The sequence below is a fragment of the Mya arenaria genome, chromosome 8 (genome assembly GCF_026914265.1).
Source record: "Mya arenaria isolate MELC-2E11 chromosome 8, ASM2691426v1".
Taxonomy (NCBI): domain Eukaryota; kingdom Metazoa; phylum Mollusca; class Bivalvia; order Myida; family Myidae; genus Mya; species Mya arenaria.
Window position 1 is genome coordinate 30,784,947 of NC_069129.1, and position 18,282 is coordinate 30,803,228.

The following is an 18,282-nucleotide window of genomic DNA, read 5'->3' on the forward strand; positions in this document are numbered from 1 at the left end:
GAGAATAAAACATTTTTTCAAAGTTCATCGTTAATCTACGAAATGCGACGGACATCAAAGATACACTTTAATTCCCAAATAAAGATTACCAAAATTATTAAAGTTGTTTTAATTTATCAAAAAGGATGAATAAATGTCGAAAACAATGGTTCTTATCAAGGATACCGAGTAATTTGAAAGAAATGAGCATAAAACACGGTATTTCTACCTTATGAGACTATAGTAGACCACAGTAAATCTTTTAGCATTCACCAATCTTTTAATTTCTTTGCGCTTTCTGATATTAAATAAACGGTTACAATCTTGTTATCAGTAATCAATATTTTCCATAAATGCATTATTTAGTAAGTAGTTAAACGTGTATCAGTCAAAAATGAGTGTCACTTAAACCTTGCCGATAAAAAAGGGTGAAAGTTTTAGTATGGATTGAAGAAGGGATCGCGTAGGGAAAGGATCGGGCGAGGGTAAGAGGAAATCTCATTAAAATCATATCGTGACGTTCATTTTATTGTATTACGCTTTGAATAGAGCGTAACGTCGCGAAGCGTGTATTGGGGATCTGATTTTAAAGTGACACTCTTATTCAAAATAAAAAAAAATGAGTGAGATTGGGCAAGGAGTTATATAAAGCCCCAATTGGCCGATCCGAGATCAGATCCGTGTTGTATCTGCTTTGGGTCCGGCCTTGTCCCCTGGATGGCCCCCACCCCACCGCCCGGGGAATTTCAAACTGTCATCCTGGAGGATTTTTTTCAACCCAGGGTAATCCGGGACGGTCCGTGTATCGATCGTGTTGGCTCCGGAAATGTATGTAGTGGCCCCGTGTTGATTCTGAGCAATCCGGCATGTCGTATTTGATACGGATCGCTTCCGGGCGGTCTGTGTTTGAGTCGGGACAGTCCGTAGCTTATCCGGGATGGTCCGGGATGTTCCGGGATGACATTCATGTTGACACCGTGTTGGTCCGAGATGGTCCGAGTCATTTCTGGACAGTCCGTGACGCTGCCGTGGGGGTACCAGGGTATCCTTGTTAGATCCGTGTTGGCTCCGTGTTGACTCCGTGTTCATCCGTAGTGGTGCCGTGTTGGGTTGGGGATTTTTGTTGATGGTAATAAGGGAAGTCGATTGCGTGGGAGGGCGCAGAGGGAGGGGATATAGGTTGTTCAAGGGATAATATAGATTATAGCGGAAAAAATATATAACGTCGTTCGGTAGACGTTTGGAAAACAGTACCGGTTCGGGGTCATTCTAATACAATTCAGACTAGTTTTGTAATACATTGGTCCCCGCTATGAGTAAAATAAAATGACTATAACATTGAAGCTCTAACATTTGAAATGTAAATTTTCAAACTCAGATAACCAGTTTAAAACCATTTCTTATCCAAAGACTTTATACGTAGTCACGCGTTGCAAACAAGATTTCTTATTCATCCAAATTCTTCAGAGTTTGAGATTTTCTCACACAATACACACATAAAACACAACACATTGTTTACTCTTGTTATTAACCCATTAAAACTACGGACGGACAAGCTTGTGATGCTTCGCGGGAGTTTACGTTTTGTCAATATTTTATTATCAAATGATGCTTTTTCACAAGGTGTTTATGGCACATTCTTTCCTAAGGTAAGTCAAACAGATCAAGCGGGAGCGACAAGGCCATGCCAAATTGATTTTTTGTTTAACGTAACCTTGTGAATAGGTTTTGGAAAAAAAAAATGATTGACGTCGCGTAGACAGTTTGGGATAGGTCTTAATGATGTACCATGGAGGATCACGTGATCAAAATGGACCAGCCAAATTATTATTGTAAAATAAAACTATAAAATGCGTTTGATAAAAACAACCATTACAAACAAACACTTGAATAAACTGTTAAAAGAAAAAGGAAACATCAAGATACAAAAAAAAACGTATGTCTTGTACCGATATTACACACATTTGGGCATATTAAATGGGTATTTAATAACTCGCCCCGAAACTCGTAGGCTACGATTTTGGTCTCCAATGGTAACGAAATAGGTTTGAGTGTATGCTTTATTTATACTCGCACTCGGTCAAGGCCCATTTGGCGAGTGCTCCGATAAGATTGTTAGGGATTTTGGGGGTTTTGAGCATGGATAGAATGTTGCACTGGTTAGAGCTACCCAGGTTTTTAACATGCACCAGATAATAGCACTGTCACATGAAACCCCAATTTAACGTCCCTCCCGGGAAGACGATTACTATGCTATAAAAACTTATTTAAGTGGTGTGGCGGGAAATCGAACCTGCAACCCCTGGATTGGCAATTAAGTGTTTTACTACTATACCACGGATCCGCCACATGATAATGAAACATGATAAGAAGGCATTATAAACCACAAACAGGTTTAGCTGTATTAAGTCATATATCTGTGCTTAATACTGTCTGTAAGCTTCACTGTAAGCTTCACACTGGCTGTGTCATAAATAATAATGACCCTTAATATAATAATGACAGGATCGTATTTTTTTTCTATATAAAAACTGATCACATGCCATTATTCTTAATACAACTACCAGCACTAGAAAAGTATAAAAATGACCCCCATGTATATATTTTTCACTTCACCAGTATAAGTAGTCGTTGCTGTTCTTTTGGGTGTTGCTGTTGCTGCTGATTTAGTAGTAGCAGTAGCAGCAGCAACATCAGCAGAAGTATATCTAATTGCTGTTGTTGTGACAGTTATACTAGTATAAGTTCTGGACGGTGGTATTATCTTATAGTTTTAAACAGAAAGGTTAGTAATGCTCATCATAATACATGTCAGTATATTTAGTTCAATATTTATTCCTAGGAAGTCATTTTTTCACATAGAATTATTACCCCGTGGTCAAAATTCTATGGTTGGCGTGGTTTCGGGGGTCGAGGGGGGCGGTATTATATATGTAGGGGTCTTTTTTCTATATAGTTCTTTTTTCATTTCACCGGATATGGTTTTGGGTCGGGTGAGGGCGCCTGCTACATGCGTTTCCCGTTAAAAGATGAATACTATGCTTGTTTGTTTTTGTCGACACGTTTTTCATGCTTGGAAGCTTGCTTTTGTAATTGGAATCAGACGCGAAACATAGAATCAATTTGACGTGGCCCTACAAATCTAGTGGCATTGACACATTCATTAAGAAATTGACAACGCGCCATTAAGGCATTAACTTTTATTGTTATAAGACAATTTATGGAAGGTGATTAGAATCAAGAATGTCGCCTGGCTGTTATTGTTTCAACTAAATATTACCCCTCCTAAGCGGACATTTCAATGAATGAAGAGCCTCAAACAGTTTATATATCGATGTAGTCATCTATTTAACTAATATTTACATAGCACCTTTCAAAGTTATGAATGGAAATAATTTGCCCGTGGAAATCCCAACGAACGCATGAATGAAAAACGTAAATGGCGTCTCACCAGTCCGCCACGGGCGGACAGTTTGGCTATTAAAACTCGCAAATATACTTTTCTCTAATACAGAAGATGAGAACTGTACATGGACGAAATGCCCGGATAAGATCAAAAGGGTTCATTGTCCATGTACTGTGTAACTTAATTCAATTAACGAGATCAATAACTAAATAATTATGGGTGGCCAGGGCGGCGACGGCATTTTCGTTCGTCAATACATTTTTTAGAAGTTTTTTTTTAAATAATAATCGGCACTTTGCTGCGGATAAGTATATTGCTGCACGAGCAACACCTTCGCCGACCACAAAATAAGCATTTTATATAATACCACAAACTACGAAGCCATAAGATCTTTTGAGATTAATCATGTTAACAATCATGCCGCCTTACGAGCTGACTTATCCGCGTGATACTGGACACTCAGCGAACAAGTGGATAAAGAGATGTTACCAACCCCAACATCCCCCGCCCCCTAAGCACCGCTTTATCAGAAACATTGAATGATTGTCTAAATGTGTTTTAAAAACTGGCATGCGCCGCTCCCTGCAACAATATATATATATATAGTCAGTTTACACTTGAACTGCGGATAAATATGAATACAACTGTTGAGTGCGACCTTGACCTTTTTGACGTGCTGACCTCAATAAAACAATGGGTAATCTAATGGTCAATGGTAGCCTTCCACTGAAGTTTCATGGTTTTACTATTTGAAACCCTTCTAGAGTTATTGGGCGAACCGACATTGTCTGCTGGACCCGGACCGACATCCAGATCAACAGACATTTGCATGTCTATGAATTGACCATTTTTTAAAATTATATATAAATATATATCAGTTTAATGTAACAGACGCAAGTTTTTCATTGTGTTAGAGGGAAAATAACAATCGCATATAGTCACAACTGGTCGGAATTTACACAAAATTCTTGGGCGGCTGTCCCCACTTTTTTCTGCGGCAATATTTTCTTTGAGGTAAAATCGTAGATTTTGTAACGAGCACTACTAAATTTGACAACAGGTGTTTGTTTTCAGAATGTTTTGGCTAATTCTCTTTTCTAGTGTGTTTGTTTTTGGCCTTGCAATACTTGCCAAGACATTTGCTTCGAAAACTGCAAAGCTTGACGGACGACATGTTGTTGTAAGTACGGATAATGACATACTCTGTTTTAGAATTACATTCGGATTTGCAATATTTCGGATATAATCATATATTGCTTGCCACAGAGTTAAGATTTTGTAATGGGTGTATGATGAATTATGGTAGTTTATATGACACTTGATAATTTAAATTAGGTGATTTGGAAGCAAATCATTCAGTCGCTGAGTTTATGTTTGCAAAATAAAGTACATTACCTGGAGACGCCCACTAAAGCATCTTGTTAAAAATATATCTTCCCTGAATTATGTGAAAACTCAAAAGTTTACACCATTTGAGAAAAAAAAACAAATCCAATTTATCAATATTGTGTTTTTTATTCTCAATATTGTATTGTAATACTATTTGTGCCGATTTTCCCCTCAGATAACCGGAGGTTCAAGTGGCATTGGGAAATCAATGGCTATACAGGCTGCTCAAATGGGAGCTAGTGTAACAATAATGGCAAGAAATAAGGTAAGTTTTGTTGAAGATAAATTTTGGAAATGTACTTTTTTATTTAAATTAAACATACAAAATTTATACAGCTTAAACCAAGCATGATAAATTACACAATGTTAGTTAGCTTAACTGATAAACTGTTGCCTATTTATAAATGGTGCTTAATCAATTATTTGTTAAGACATTTTATGATATGAGAAAGGTTTTGAATCATAAAAGTATTCTTTTTACATAATTGATCATGTTCTGACATACTTTACAGGAAAAGCTTGATGAAGCTAGGACAGAGATTCAGGGCCACTTGAAGGCAAACATGAAGGTGGAGACTATATCAGTTGATCTGTCCACCAGTTATGATGCTGTCAAGTCCGCAATGCAGCAGGTATACTGTATTTCTTTTCGTGCATAACGTATCTTGGCAGTAATGAGTTTCATATCGCAAACAAACTATTAAGTAGTTCTTTTTCCATCAAAATTAATACTTTGTTTGATGTCAGTACCTCAGAGCTTTTTGAAAAAAAAGATCATAAATTTTATAAAGCAAATTCATCTGCTTCATGTAGTGGACAAACTCAACAGCTCTGTGTTTGTGTTCACAAGGTACATAAAGATATACTTGCCAAGGCTACATGGGAATCATGGGTACCTCATACATGTATATAATGTATTCAGACAAACAATTCATCTTTTTGATAGGGATTATACAACTTGACTCTTTCGTTGTTTGAGACTGAGTGTTTAAATTTTAGTCAGTAAATATAGTTTTATATACATCTACTGATAAGCTATTGAACTTGTTTTATTCCTTGATTTTCATGAAATGTATAAATCAGATGACTGACTTCTTTTTCAGGCTGAGGGAAAATGTGGTCCAGTGTTTATGTTGGTCAATTCAGCTGGTTCATCTGTCAGTGAAGCATTTGTAGATCTCAAACCTGCAGACTTTCCAGTAAGTCATCAATTGTTTATAATTGGATTTCAATATCTAATATAAATATATAATGTTAAAAAGCATGATACATGTGATATTCTCTTTAATGGACTGATATGAGTTGCTTATAGGTTTTGTAAAAAGAAAAAGTATTGTTGAAGGGATTAGTAGATTAACTCAGTTGTGAGTTCAAGCATTACTATTTGAAATCAGTCACCTAAAATATATATTTGCTCTTAACCCATTTAACCCACATAAATAATTCACTATATTAAATGAGTTATTCTTTTGTTCTGTGCAGAAAATGATGGAGATGAACTACTACAGTGCAGTCTACGCCACCAAGGCAGTAGTCGATTCAATGGTTGGGCAGCAAGCTGGGCGTATTGTGTTTCTATCAAGCCAGGCAGGACAGATTGGACTGTTTGGATTCACAGCCTACAGCGGGGCAAAGTTTGCCCTCAGAGGCATGGCAGAGGCTTTACAAATGGAGGTTTGATTTTTAAAGATGCACTCATACTCCCACATAAGATTTACAACAATTAATACTATTGTTTTAATATTCCAAAAAGGATGAATAAATGTCGAAAACAATTGTTTTAATGAAGGATACCTATTTTAATTTGAAAGAAATGTGCATAAAACACGGTAGTTCTACCTTATGAGACTAAAGTAGATCACACTAAATCTTTTAGCAATCACAAATCATTTAATATTTTTGCGTTTTCATCTATTAAATACACAGTCTTGTTATCAGTAATTAATATTTTCCATATACGCATGATTTAGTAAGTAGTTAAAGGTTTGTCAGTTAAAATTTATGTTTGTGTATGTATTGAAGAGAATTTGCATTGAGTTGTCTATTAATGAAAAGAATATAACCCATATGTAAGGCACTTTGTATGGTTTCCTATGTCCTCAAATGGACTTTGGCATGTATTTGGTATACCTGGTAACTAAAAATTGTTATAGCTTATTGTGCAAGGTATTGTCATAGCCTTGTAGTGTTTGGCGTCACAAGTGTGCAAAATCTTGGCCATGACTCATAAATATTTCAGGATATTTAAATGAATTTTGGTACACGTGTCCTAAGACAAAATGCACATGTATAACAAGGTCCACTACTAGTGCTTAAAGAATTGTTGATTTGTGCCTCTTATTCAACAGAAAGCAACAATGGGTGAGCATAGACAATATGCTGTCACTCCGGATCTAGGCACAGTTATTGTTACAAGTATTATTAAACAAATAACATTTTCAGTTGAGGCCCCACAACATATTTGTCACAGTGTCCTTCCCACCTGACACAGATACTCCAGGATTTCAGAAAGAACTGCAGGCAGGAAAGGTAACAAGTCATTAAAAGGACCATTCATTTATCAGCTTTTATAGGGTCAAACATAAATATTTTGATTAATGTGGAAAAAGTACTCGTAACAATTGTAAGTTTAGAAATTGTCTACTTTTTATGTTTGGAATAGAAACAGCAAAACAATCGTCCTTTAGGATAATTTATGTGATTTGCTTATTACATCATTTTAATATGATTATGTGCAAATAGGATCAATATTCTTATGTTGTTTGTATTTTCAGCCAAAAGAGACAGTTTTGATATCTGAAACGGCTGGGCTGTTCAAAGCTGATGAAGTTGCTCGCACAATATTGACTGACTCTCTGGTATGGGTAAAGGGAGATAATATGATTTGTTTTCTTAATCATTTAAAAATGATTATTACCCTTGATCTGATTTTCAAACTTTTGAATGATTTTAAAGGCTAAAATTTGCATCTCCGGGTGGTGTGTAAAATATTGATTTTGTCTTAGCCTTTGGGATTTTTTGCATTGTCAATGGCAGCTGTGGCAGTCATGACCCATCCTTGGCCATTACTTAACATACTGTAAAGATTCACAAACTTAGAATACATATGGCCTGTGAAATAGCGATTTGTGTTGCAAGGCTCATAACTCCTACTATAGTTGACTTTTATAGACTTGTTGAGTTGTGCCCCCTCAGGTGAACTGAGGACAATGGACAAGTTTTGATGTCAGCTATCTCGTTGTTATTTACATTTTCCAAATGTTACAAAATCACCAGTTGACCAATAAAAGGATTATAATTATTTCGTAAATATATAATAGTATATGGTTGCATTCTCTAAATAGTTTACAGAAAAACCTCTCAAAAACCTAGAGAATATGAAGAATTCTGATCACTACATTTTTTAAGCTATATCTTAAACGACCTTGCTAATTGATACTCTTAAATCATTTAAAAGTGTGTGTCTATTACCTTAAAGTTTCATTTTTCAGTCAGTTTGCATTTGATTTTCCAGGGGTATTATTACATGACTTGTAAATCTCTCCATTGCTCATAAATATTTTTATCAAAGTGGTTTGGGGTCTGTGGTTTGTCAGTTTGATTTGATTTTTTTATTTAACTTGATATATATTCATGATTGCTTCCCATGACCTGTAAGTAAACATGATAGTCTGTGTATTTCAGCATGGGAAGTTTATGAGCTATGTTGGTCTGGATGGCTGGATGTTAGCCAGTATCACTGCTGGAATGTCTCAAGCTTCTTCATTGGTTGAAGTCATTACCCAGGTAAACTATAATAGATATCTCTATTAAAGATAAATCATTGATGGAAATTGTGATAATGTGAAAAGTATTTTTAGCTCGACTATTCGAAGAATTAGGAGAGCTATACTACTCATCCAAGCGTCGGCGTCACACCTTGGTTAAGGTTTTGCATATAAGCACCTTTAAGTCATTATCTCATTAAATACATGATGTATTGCATTGAAACTTAAGATATGTATTCCCAACTATCTAACCTACTAAATTAATGAAGTTAGATAACACTTATTTGAATTTAATGCAAATAATGGTCTTTATTATTTGGCTTAGAAATTCTGGTTAATGTTTTGCATGTAAGCACACATAGGTTAATAACTCAGCAACTACTTGATATATTGCATTGAGACTTTATACAATGGTACTCAACCATCCAACTTACTTAATTACCCAAGTAAGATAACTCTAGTTTGCATTTATTGCAAATAATTGCCTTTTATTATTCAACTTAGAAATTCTGGTTAAGGTTTTGCATTTTACCACATTTTAGTCAATATCTCAGCAAATACATCATGTATTGCATTGAAACTTTAGATATGTATTCCCAACTATCTAACCTACTTAATTAATGAAGTAAGATAACACTTTATGAATATAATGCAAATTATGGGCCTTTATTATTTGACTTTGAAATTCTGGTTAAGGTTTTGCGTGTAAGCACACATAGGTTAATATCTCAGCAACTACTGGATGTATTGCACTGAGACTTTATACAATGGTACTCAACTATCCAATCTACTCAAATAACCAAGTGAGATAACTCTTGTTTGCATTAAATTCAAATTATGGCCCTTTTTTATTCAACATAGAAATTCAAATACATCATGTATTGCATTGAAACTTAATACACAGGCTCCCAACCATTTAACCTTCTTAATAAATCAGGAAAGATAACTCCATCTTGCATATTATATAATTTTGCCCCTTATTATGCGACTTAGGAATTCTGGTTAAGGTTTTGCATGTATGCACACATAGTCTAATATATCAACAACTACTTCATGTATTGCATTGAGACTTTATGCAATGGTACTCAACCACCCAATCTACTTGAATGACCAAGTTAGATAACTGTATTTTGCAAATAATGACCCTTTATGATTGGACTTAAAAATTCTGGTTAAAATTTTGCATGTAACAACATTTATGTTAATATCTCGGCAAATACATCATGTATAACATTGAAATCTATCTAATCTAACATTGATCCATGTTTCGCCAAAACTTTTTAATCCACTGAAAAGTGGCGGAATAGTCGAGCGCGCTGTCTCTGTGACAGCTCTTATTTATATGAAAATTGATTAAAGTAAACCTTGAGTGAATTCAAATGTGAAAGCCTGTTACAGGGGTTGCTGGTGCAAGAATCTTCATTACAAGATATAAGATTCTTTATTACAAGATATAAGAATCTTTATTACATGATATAAGAATCTTTTTTACAAGATACAAGAATCTTTATTACAAGATATGAGATTTTTTATTACAAGATATAAGAATCTTTTTACAAGATACACTAATCTTTATTACAAGATATAAGAATCTTTATTACAAGATATAAGAATCTTTATTACAAGATATAAGAATATTTTTGACAAGATACAAGAATATTTTTGACAAGATACAAGAATCTTTATTACAAGATATAAGAATCTTTATTACAAGATATAAGAATCCTTATTACAATATATAAGAATCTTTATTACAAGATATAAGAATATTTATTACAGGATATAAGAATCTTTATTACAAGATATGAGAATCTTTATTACAAGATAAAAGAATCTGTATTACAAGATTTAAGAATCTGTATTACAATATATAAGAATCTTTATCACAAGATTCAAGAATCTTTATTTAAAGTCAGGTATATGTTAACAAGAAACATTAGCTCAACGAGCTATTTTCCGACATAAATAACAAACATAAATAACACATCAAAACAAAACAAAGAGCTGGTGACATATCTGTAAGATCTGAACTGAGTAATTAGTACCTAATGCAAAAATGAGAGTCCAATTTACCCGATTGAAATTCCATTGATTCTCAAGATTGATACATTTTCCTGCTGACTGCAAACCTTCATGTTTCATTTGATTTTCAAGTGATTTAATCGTATTAAAAATCTATATATAAACATGACATAACATAAATATGAGTGATAAACCTTAAACTTGTAACTAAATAAAGCATTTATGGAAAATATTGATTACTGATTTATAACAAGATTGTAACCATGTATTTAATATCCGAAAACACACAAATATTAAATTACTGGTGGGTCCTAAAAGATTTACAATGATCAACTATGGTCTCATAAGGTAGAAATTCCATGTTTTCTGCACCTTTCTTTCAAATTAAACACGGTATTCTTCATAAGAACCATTGTTAGCTCACCTGAGCACATTTATGACTGTATCTTTATGAAACTTAGTCAGAATGTTAATATTAATGATCTCTAGGTCAAGGTTGAATCTGGGTCATGTGCGGTCAAAAACAAGGTCACGAGGTCAAATCGAAGGAAAAGCTTGTTAACAATCTAGAGGTCACATTTATAACTGTATCTTCATGAAAGTTGGTCAGAATGTCTATATTGATAAGCTTTAGGCCAAGTTCGAATCTGGGTCATGTGCGGTCAAAAACTAGGTCACCAGGTCAAATAATAAAAAAGCATGTTAACACTCTAGATGACCATATGTTCATGGAACTTGATCAGAATATTATTTTTGATGATCTTTAGGTAGAGTTTGAAACTGGGTAATCAGAGGTCAAAAACCAGGCCACTAGGTCAAATCATAGAAAAACTTTGAAAACACTGTAGAGGTTACATTCTCTCTTTGATCACCATGAAACTATGCCAGAATGTTTGTGTTTAACGAAGTCTGTCAAGTTTGAAACTGGGTAACCTGAGTTCAAAAACTAGGTCACAAAGTCAAATCATAGAAAACATTGTTAAAACACTGTTGAGGCCATATTTTCTACTTTATCTGTATGAAACCTGGTCAGAATGTACTGTGACAGCAAGGTAAGGTTTGCAACTGGGTCATCCGTGATATTAAAAAAAAATCTGTGATAATAAAGAAAAAACTTGGTCACTAGGAAGGATCTAAGTAATAGATTTTTTTAATTCCAGCAGGTATAAATGTTTTGATTCCATACCTCATGATTATATGCAGATTTATTGAAAATATACTCTGTAATTTAATAAAAAAGTCCTTCCATGATGTAGTCAAAAGTATGTATAATAAGTATTCAATGTTTCGTGCATTTTCATGTAGAACAAGTGTTTTAATCACACTCACTGCTAAAATACATTCTGAATTAAATGAAACAATTTTCATGTTTATACTCCAACCATAACAAGAACAGAAAATAAAAAATGTACAAACAAAGACAAGTATGCAACCTTTCTAAGGTAGCAGACCACCAGACTGACATTTCAAATTCTCTAAAACTGTAATATCCTCAACTTTAATATTTAACATGTAGCATTGAAAACTAGTCCTAAATTTGTTTTAATTAAGTCCCCTCTCATTGCACTTTCCATCTCCCTGAAAAAAAAAACAATTATTCCCTCCCCCTGTCACAACTGGCCTCGCCCTGAAAACACTTATTTCACCTGAATTGGATCAGGTGAGCGATACAGGGCCTTCAGGGCCCTCTTGTTTTTGATATTTTTTCATCCTTCTTGGTAAATTAAAACAATTGTATTATTGTGGTACTGTTATTTAGGAGTAAGAGTGCTTAAATGTTAAGATTTAATTTATTCACAGTTTTATTCAGTCACCTAATATGGCGTGATTAAAAGGAATATGATACAATTTGTTCAGCAATATTAAAATCATTAGGTGGAATATACCTTAAGATAGATGTAAATAATATGTTTAAGTATAATGGGGTCATTTTATCAATGATCGTACAACAAAATATCATAAGTTTAGTTTATTATTTAGTGGTTGTCACAATTGGAATTGAATATTTTAATTGCTAAAACATATACACTTTGCACAAACTTACATATCAAGCTTTTAATTCTTAAAATATATTGTACACCTACTCAGATATAATAATTCGAAAAAGTGATCGTACGGTACATGTCTTGATAAGCTCATTGCTATTATAAATATATTTCAGGTGCTGTTGATGGGGATACTGCGCCTAGTCGGGCTGTTCTACCTTTCCAGTTTTGATAAGATTGTGCTGCGCTGTAAACAAGAAAAAGATGCGGGCAAACAGAAGTCCTCATAGCTGAGACAAATTTTAGAATATTCTTAATTTTAGTTTATACTTATTTATATTTACTTTAGTTGTGTCTTCATATATGTTTGTATCAAAATTAGAATTTCTTAAGAGTATTTTCATTAAAGATGTAATGTCCAGTAAATGGTGTTACTTTAAGATATATTTATTTATAAGTTGAAAAAAGTATAGTTCAAGGAATCCTATCAACATTGTTAAGCTAGTTATTTTGTTGCCACAATGGTGCACGTTAGGGGTACTTTTTTAACATTTGGACATAAAAGGGTGAAGGTATTTGAGTTCATGTTCTTTTATGTTTGTGTGTGTTTCTTATTATTTATCATCGTTACTTTTATTATCCCCCGCCTATGAAATAGGGAGGGGGATATTGAAATGGCGTTGTCCTTCCGTCCTTCCTTCCGTCCTTCCTTCCGTCTGTCCGTCCGTCCGTCCGTCACCTGCGTTTTCTCAGTAACTAGCCGGTATAATTTCATGAAACTTAAAATAAATATGAACCACTATACTGGAATGATGCCCGTCCAAAAAAAAATTTGATTGGTCAATTGTCCTTGGAGTTATGCCATTTCTCAGTCACTAGCTGGCAGAATTTCATGAAACTTAAAATAAATATGAATTACTATACTGGGATGATGCCTGTTCATTTTTTTTTTGATTGGTCAATTGTACTTGGAGTTATTGCCCTTGGTTTTTTGAAAAACTTTCATTTACAGCCATTTCTCAGTAACTAGTTGGTAGAAATTCTTGAAACTTGAAATAAATATGAACCAACATACTGCGATGATGCCTGTTTATTTATATTTTGGATTGTGTAATTTCTATATGAATTATTTTCCCTTGATTTATTAAAAGATCCATGTTTGCAGCCTTTTCTATGCAACTAGCTGGTAGAATTTCATGACACTTGGAATAAATAAGAACCAACATACTGTGATGATGCCTGTCTATTTTTCTTTTGGATTGGTCAATTTTCCTTAGAGTTATTGCCCTTGATTTAATTTTATAAAAAATGATTGTTTGCAGCCGTTTCTCAGTAAAACCAATGTGCTTATCTTATTCTTTCTGAGATTTTTTTTAACCTTCAAGCACAAACAAGCCATCAAGCACAAACAAGCCATCGTTGGCGGGGGATATCTTTTCACTGAAAATGCTTGTTTAGCATTTGGACATTCATTTTGTTCCCCTTAACGCCACAAATACACTGAAGCATACCAATGTAAAACAATATTAGTTGGGCAATAACTCCAAAGTAACAATAAGTTGTTCAATAATTGAACAAAAGTTACATATAAATGATTTAGTAGCCAATTCCTTTAAATATTAATAACACTATTTTTCCACGAAACACTGATGCAGATCGACTTCTGTCAATTTTCATCGCCATTTTGGTTTACAGATAGATAGTGACATTTTTTTTTTTGATTAGTAGCTTGTGTGTTATCTTTTTGCAAGATACTTTTAGCGCTAGAATTTTTGTTTATATGGACTAGTTCTCTTATAGATACATTTACCTAAAAGTAAAATGTTGATGCCTGGTGATTATTTATAAGGTACTTGCTTGCGGTTTATGGAAATGCCAAATATATGACCCAAAGTTAATCATGTTATAACATAACAATTTGTATATTTGCTTTTTATTTCAAGGGAAATCAGACATATTTTGCAATTTTTTAAGGATTTTTTTTTTTGAAATATTTAGTTTTTCTGCACAAAACTCTGCATCAAAAATTAACTTCGAATACCTCAAAGTGTTTTAAACAGTTTAAAAAACAACATGTGTCAGTATAAATGTTCAGTGACTGTTAAGGATGTACGGGGAAATGGAAACCATATCGTTTCCTGCGCCCCGTATGTCCCATTTCAGGTCACCTTCTAACCCCTTAACGTATATATCATGTTGACAACCTGTTTCCATGTTAAAATGTTTCATTTATTCATCGGAATCTGAAAATAGACATCGATTTGGGTTATTCAATATGGAAAATCTTGCGTCACCACGAGACCAGTCCTGGACCAATGGCGTCATTTATGTTGGAGGCTTGATATTAAACACTACGCATAGTCTTCTTTGTTAGGAATCATGATCGATGGACCCTAATACTGTTAATTATTTGTGCCTTGCAAATTTGCATGTTGTATTGTTGAACACAAAAATAATATTCAAATGCATTAAGAAGTATGCTTATATATATCAGTGTTTAATTTTTTGCTTCCTTATATATAGTTTTAAATAAATGCCAAAAATGTACAAATATTAAGCTTGTCTGTTTTTTAAAGAGTAATAGTGAAGGCATTGCCCTAGCCCTGGTGTCCATTTCTTTGGCGGCAAAAACTTGAACCTTGGCCTTTAATAAAAAAACATTCAAGACATTCAAATGAAACTTGGTACACATGTTGCCAAACACAAAGTGCACATGTTCACCAAGGCCTATTACTCTGGCTTAAGTAAATAATAAAGTTATGTCTCTAATTGACTGAAAAGCCTCAAAAACAGACGAGCATTGATGTTGGCTCTGCAGTGCTCTTGTTATAGCTATACATGTTTGCCATTTAAGTTCTTTTCTTTTAAAATAGCCTCATTATGCCCCCCTTCAAAGAAGAGGGGTATATTGCTTTGCACATGTCGGTTGGTCTGTCGTTAGACCAAAGCTTGTCCGACTGATAACTCAACAATTCCTGGACGTATGGTCATCAAACTTAACCTGAAGGTTGGGTCTGACCAGTAGATGACCCCTATTGTTTTGGGGGGTCATCGGGCCAAAGGTTAAGGTCACAGTGACCTTGAATGGTAAAAGGTTGTAATTGTGATAACTCGACAATGCCTGCACCCATGGCCCTCAAACTTGATTTGGAGGTTGGGTCTGACCAGTAGATGACCCCTATTGTTTTTGGGGGTCATAGGGCCAAAGGTCAAGGTCGCAGTGACCTTGAATGGTAAAAGGTTGTGCGAGTGATAACTCGACAATGCCTGCACCCATGGCCCTCAAACTTGACTTGGAGATTGGGCCTGGCCAGTAGATGGCCCCTTTTGATTTTAAGGGTCATTGGGCCAAAGGTCAAGGTCACAGTGATCTTGAAAGCAAACTCGACCATTCCTGGACCTATGGTCATCAAACTTGAACTGAAGGTTGGGCCTGGCCAGTAGATGACCCCTCTTGACATTGGGGTTATTGGGCCAAGGTCAAACTCACAGTAACCTTTAACACAAAAAAGTTAACAAATCTTCTCCCAGTGATATCTCAACAATGACTGAACCTATGATCATCAAACTTGACATGGAAGTTGGGCCTGACCAGGAAATGACCCTTATTGATTTTAGGAGTCATTGGGTCAAAGGCCAAGTTCACAGTGACCTTGAATGCGAAAATGTTTCAAGTGATAACTCGACAATGACTGCACCCATGGCCCTCAAACCTGACTTGGAGTTGTGTCTGACCTGTAGATGACCCCTTATGATTTTAGGGGTCAAAAGTCAAGGTCACAGTGACCTTGAATGAAAAAAGCTCGTCTGTGTGATAACTTGTCAATGCCTGCACCCATGGCCCTCAAACTTGACATTTAGATTTTTGGTGACCAGCTGATGACTCCTATGGATTTTGAGGTCATAGAGTCAAAAGTCATGGTCATAACACTCTCTATCCTCACACTTTGAATGGTCATAATCTTAAAACTGCCTCAACGGCATCCAATGTCAGTGACAAATCAGCTGTCATTTCGGTCCAAGCATATTTCATACCATTGTTCATATTATCCCAACAACATGGTGCTCGGGGGGGGGGGGGGGTTATTATGCATTTCTTTGTCTCATATACTCATGCTGTCATGTTATCATGAATTCGGTTCTAAGAAATTAACTTGTTGTTAACTACTGTTCAGGTTTTGACAATAACTAAATTTTCCATGGATACCGAAGGGACACCACCAGTAGAAATCTAGTGTCCCTTCAAACAAGTGTCTTTGTTTGTTTGTACATTCGTATGGGCTTTTGCATGCCAATTTTACAAAGAATTTCACATGACGTATTGTATAGTAGGGCTCTTCAATTCTTCAATAGTGCATGTAAAGGTGCTTCAAGCATTAGAAAAATCACAAAAAGTTTACAATCCTAATTTATAAAATGCTAGGAGTTGAATCATCTCTATGAAACTCATTGAGTAGCAATAGGGTTTCAGTGTTTCTGCTTGAAATTGACTCATATTTTGGGAAACTATTTTACTGGGAACAAAGTACATTGTAAGGTCAGGACACTTCTGATTTGGGAGGTTTTGGAGTCCCTCAATGAAATTTAGTGTCCTCAGGATCCTGATACACTGTAAGTGTCAAAAGCTGCTGTTTAATTAAGTCTTTATGTACTTCAAGTTTTATTTTTTAAATAAATATACATACTTTTTTTAAAAGGGACTAGACACCAGATGCCAAAACTGCAGGAAAAAAAGAAAATAGTTATATAATATTTATTGCCTATAAAAATGAAAATAATGTGTACTATGCCTTTGATCAAATTGCAATGTCATTTTTGAACTGGGCTTGTCCCTGTAGTTTTCAATGTATTTTTGAAGGAATGTGAAACTAAACTTCACGATAACATTTTGGAGATATCTTTAAGCTATTCATTGAAAAATAGGCGAGCTATTTTCATTGCCTTGGTGTTGTCCGCTCCCTCATTGGCTGGGGCATGCGAATAACATGAACATCGGCTTAAGCGAAAAATGTTTCAAGATATTCACATGAAACTTAGAACACATGTTGCCTGAGACAATATGCACATGCATAACAATGCCCATAGCTCTGTTTTGAATGATTATTGAGTTATCTCCCTTTTTTGACATAAAACAGACAAGTGTGGGCGTTCCTGCAAGGCGCTCTTGTTAAAATAATGAAGTCCCAGTGAATGTTTTTTCAGATCATTAAATTTACATTTTAATGCAGGTCCAATTTTCTGGTACATTAATGACATGGGAACATTCATTATTTGTATGCATGAATATAATACGAAACCATGTCATATATGCAGGATTATCCGAGTGTGAAAGAATTTGGAAGGATGAATGATTTTGTTATGGATGATGCACATGTGAACTTCTCATAATAATATAACTCATCATAATATTTTGTTGGTTATAGAAACTAGTATGAACTGCTTTCTTGATGTTATTTAAAGGGCTTACCACAATTTTGATGCAATGCCTTCTATTTTTATATCAAGTCTTTAGCAGACTTCTTTGAAGGGACTAGACACCACATGATACAATTGCAAGAAAAAAAGAAAATTGTCAAAAACTTACATTAATTTGATATTGTGGTGTACATCACATTGAATCTTACTTACTGATGTATCACATCGCTTACGACACATGTATCTTTTACAGCCGAGACAGATATTATTTTAATCATATAAAGTGATATATTTTCGACCTCATACTAGCTCGAATTGA

General features: G+C 34.7%; 1 protein-coding gene across 1 annotated transcript; it reads left to right on the forward strand.

Moving 5' to 3' along the window:
• The first annotated feature begins 4,418 nt into the window (after positions 1-4,418).
• LOC128242270 (3-ketodihydrosphingosine reductase-like) lies at positions 4,419-16,613 on the forward strand. Its single transcript, XM_052959361.1, has 9 exons — positions 4,419-4,565; positions 4,950-5,039; positions 5,287-5,406; positions 5,878-5,973; positions 6,257-6,448; positions 7,217-7,303; positions 7,549-7,632; positions 8,459-8,560; positions 12,725-16,613. Exons 1-9 carry the CDS (start codon positions 4,461-4,463, stop codon positions 12,836-12,838), a joined length of 990 nt encoding a protein of 329 aa, XP_052815321.1. The 5' UTR covers positions 4,419-4,460; the 3' UTR covers positions 12,839-16,613.
• The last annotated feature ends 1,669 nt before the right edge of the window (positions 16,614-18,282 follow it).

Excerpts from the sequence above, each read along its gene's own strand:
- LOC128242270 (XM_052959361.1), top strand. The coding sequence starts at position 4,461 with ATGTTTTGGCTAATTCTCTTTTCTAGTGTGTTTGTTTTTGGCCTTGCA. Across the intron at positions 5,040-5,286 it reads CAATAATGGCAAGAAATAAG|GAAAAGCTTGATGAAGCTAG; the intron begins GTAAGTTTTGTT and ends CATACTTTACAG. Across the intron at positions 7,633-8,458 it reads CAATATTGACTGACTCTCTG|CATGGGAAGTTTATGAGCTA; the intron begins GTATGGGTAAAG and ends TGTGTATTTCAG.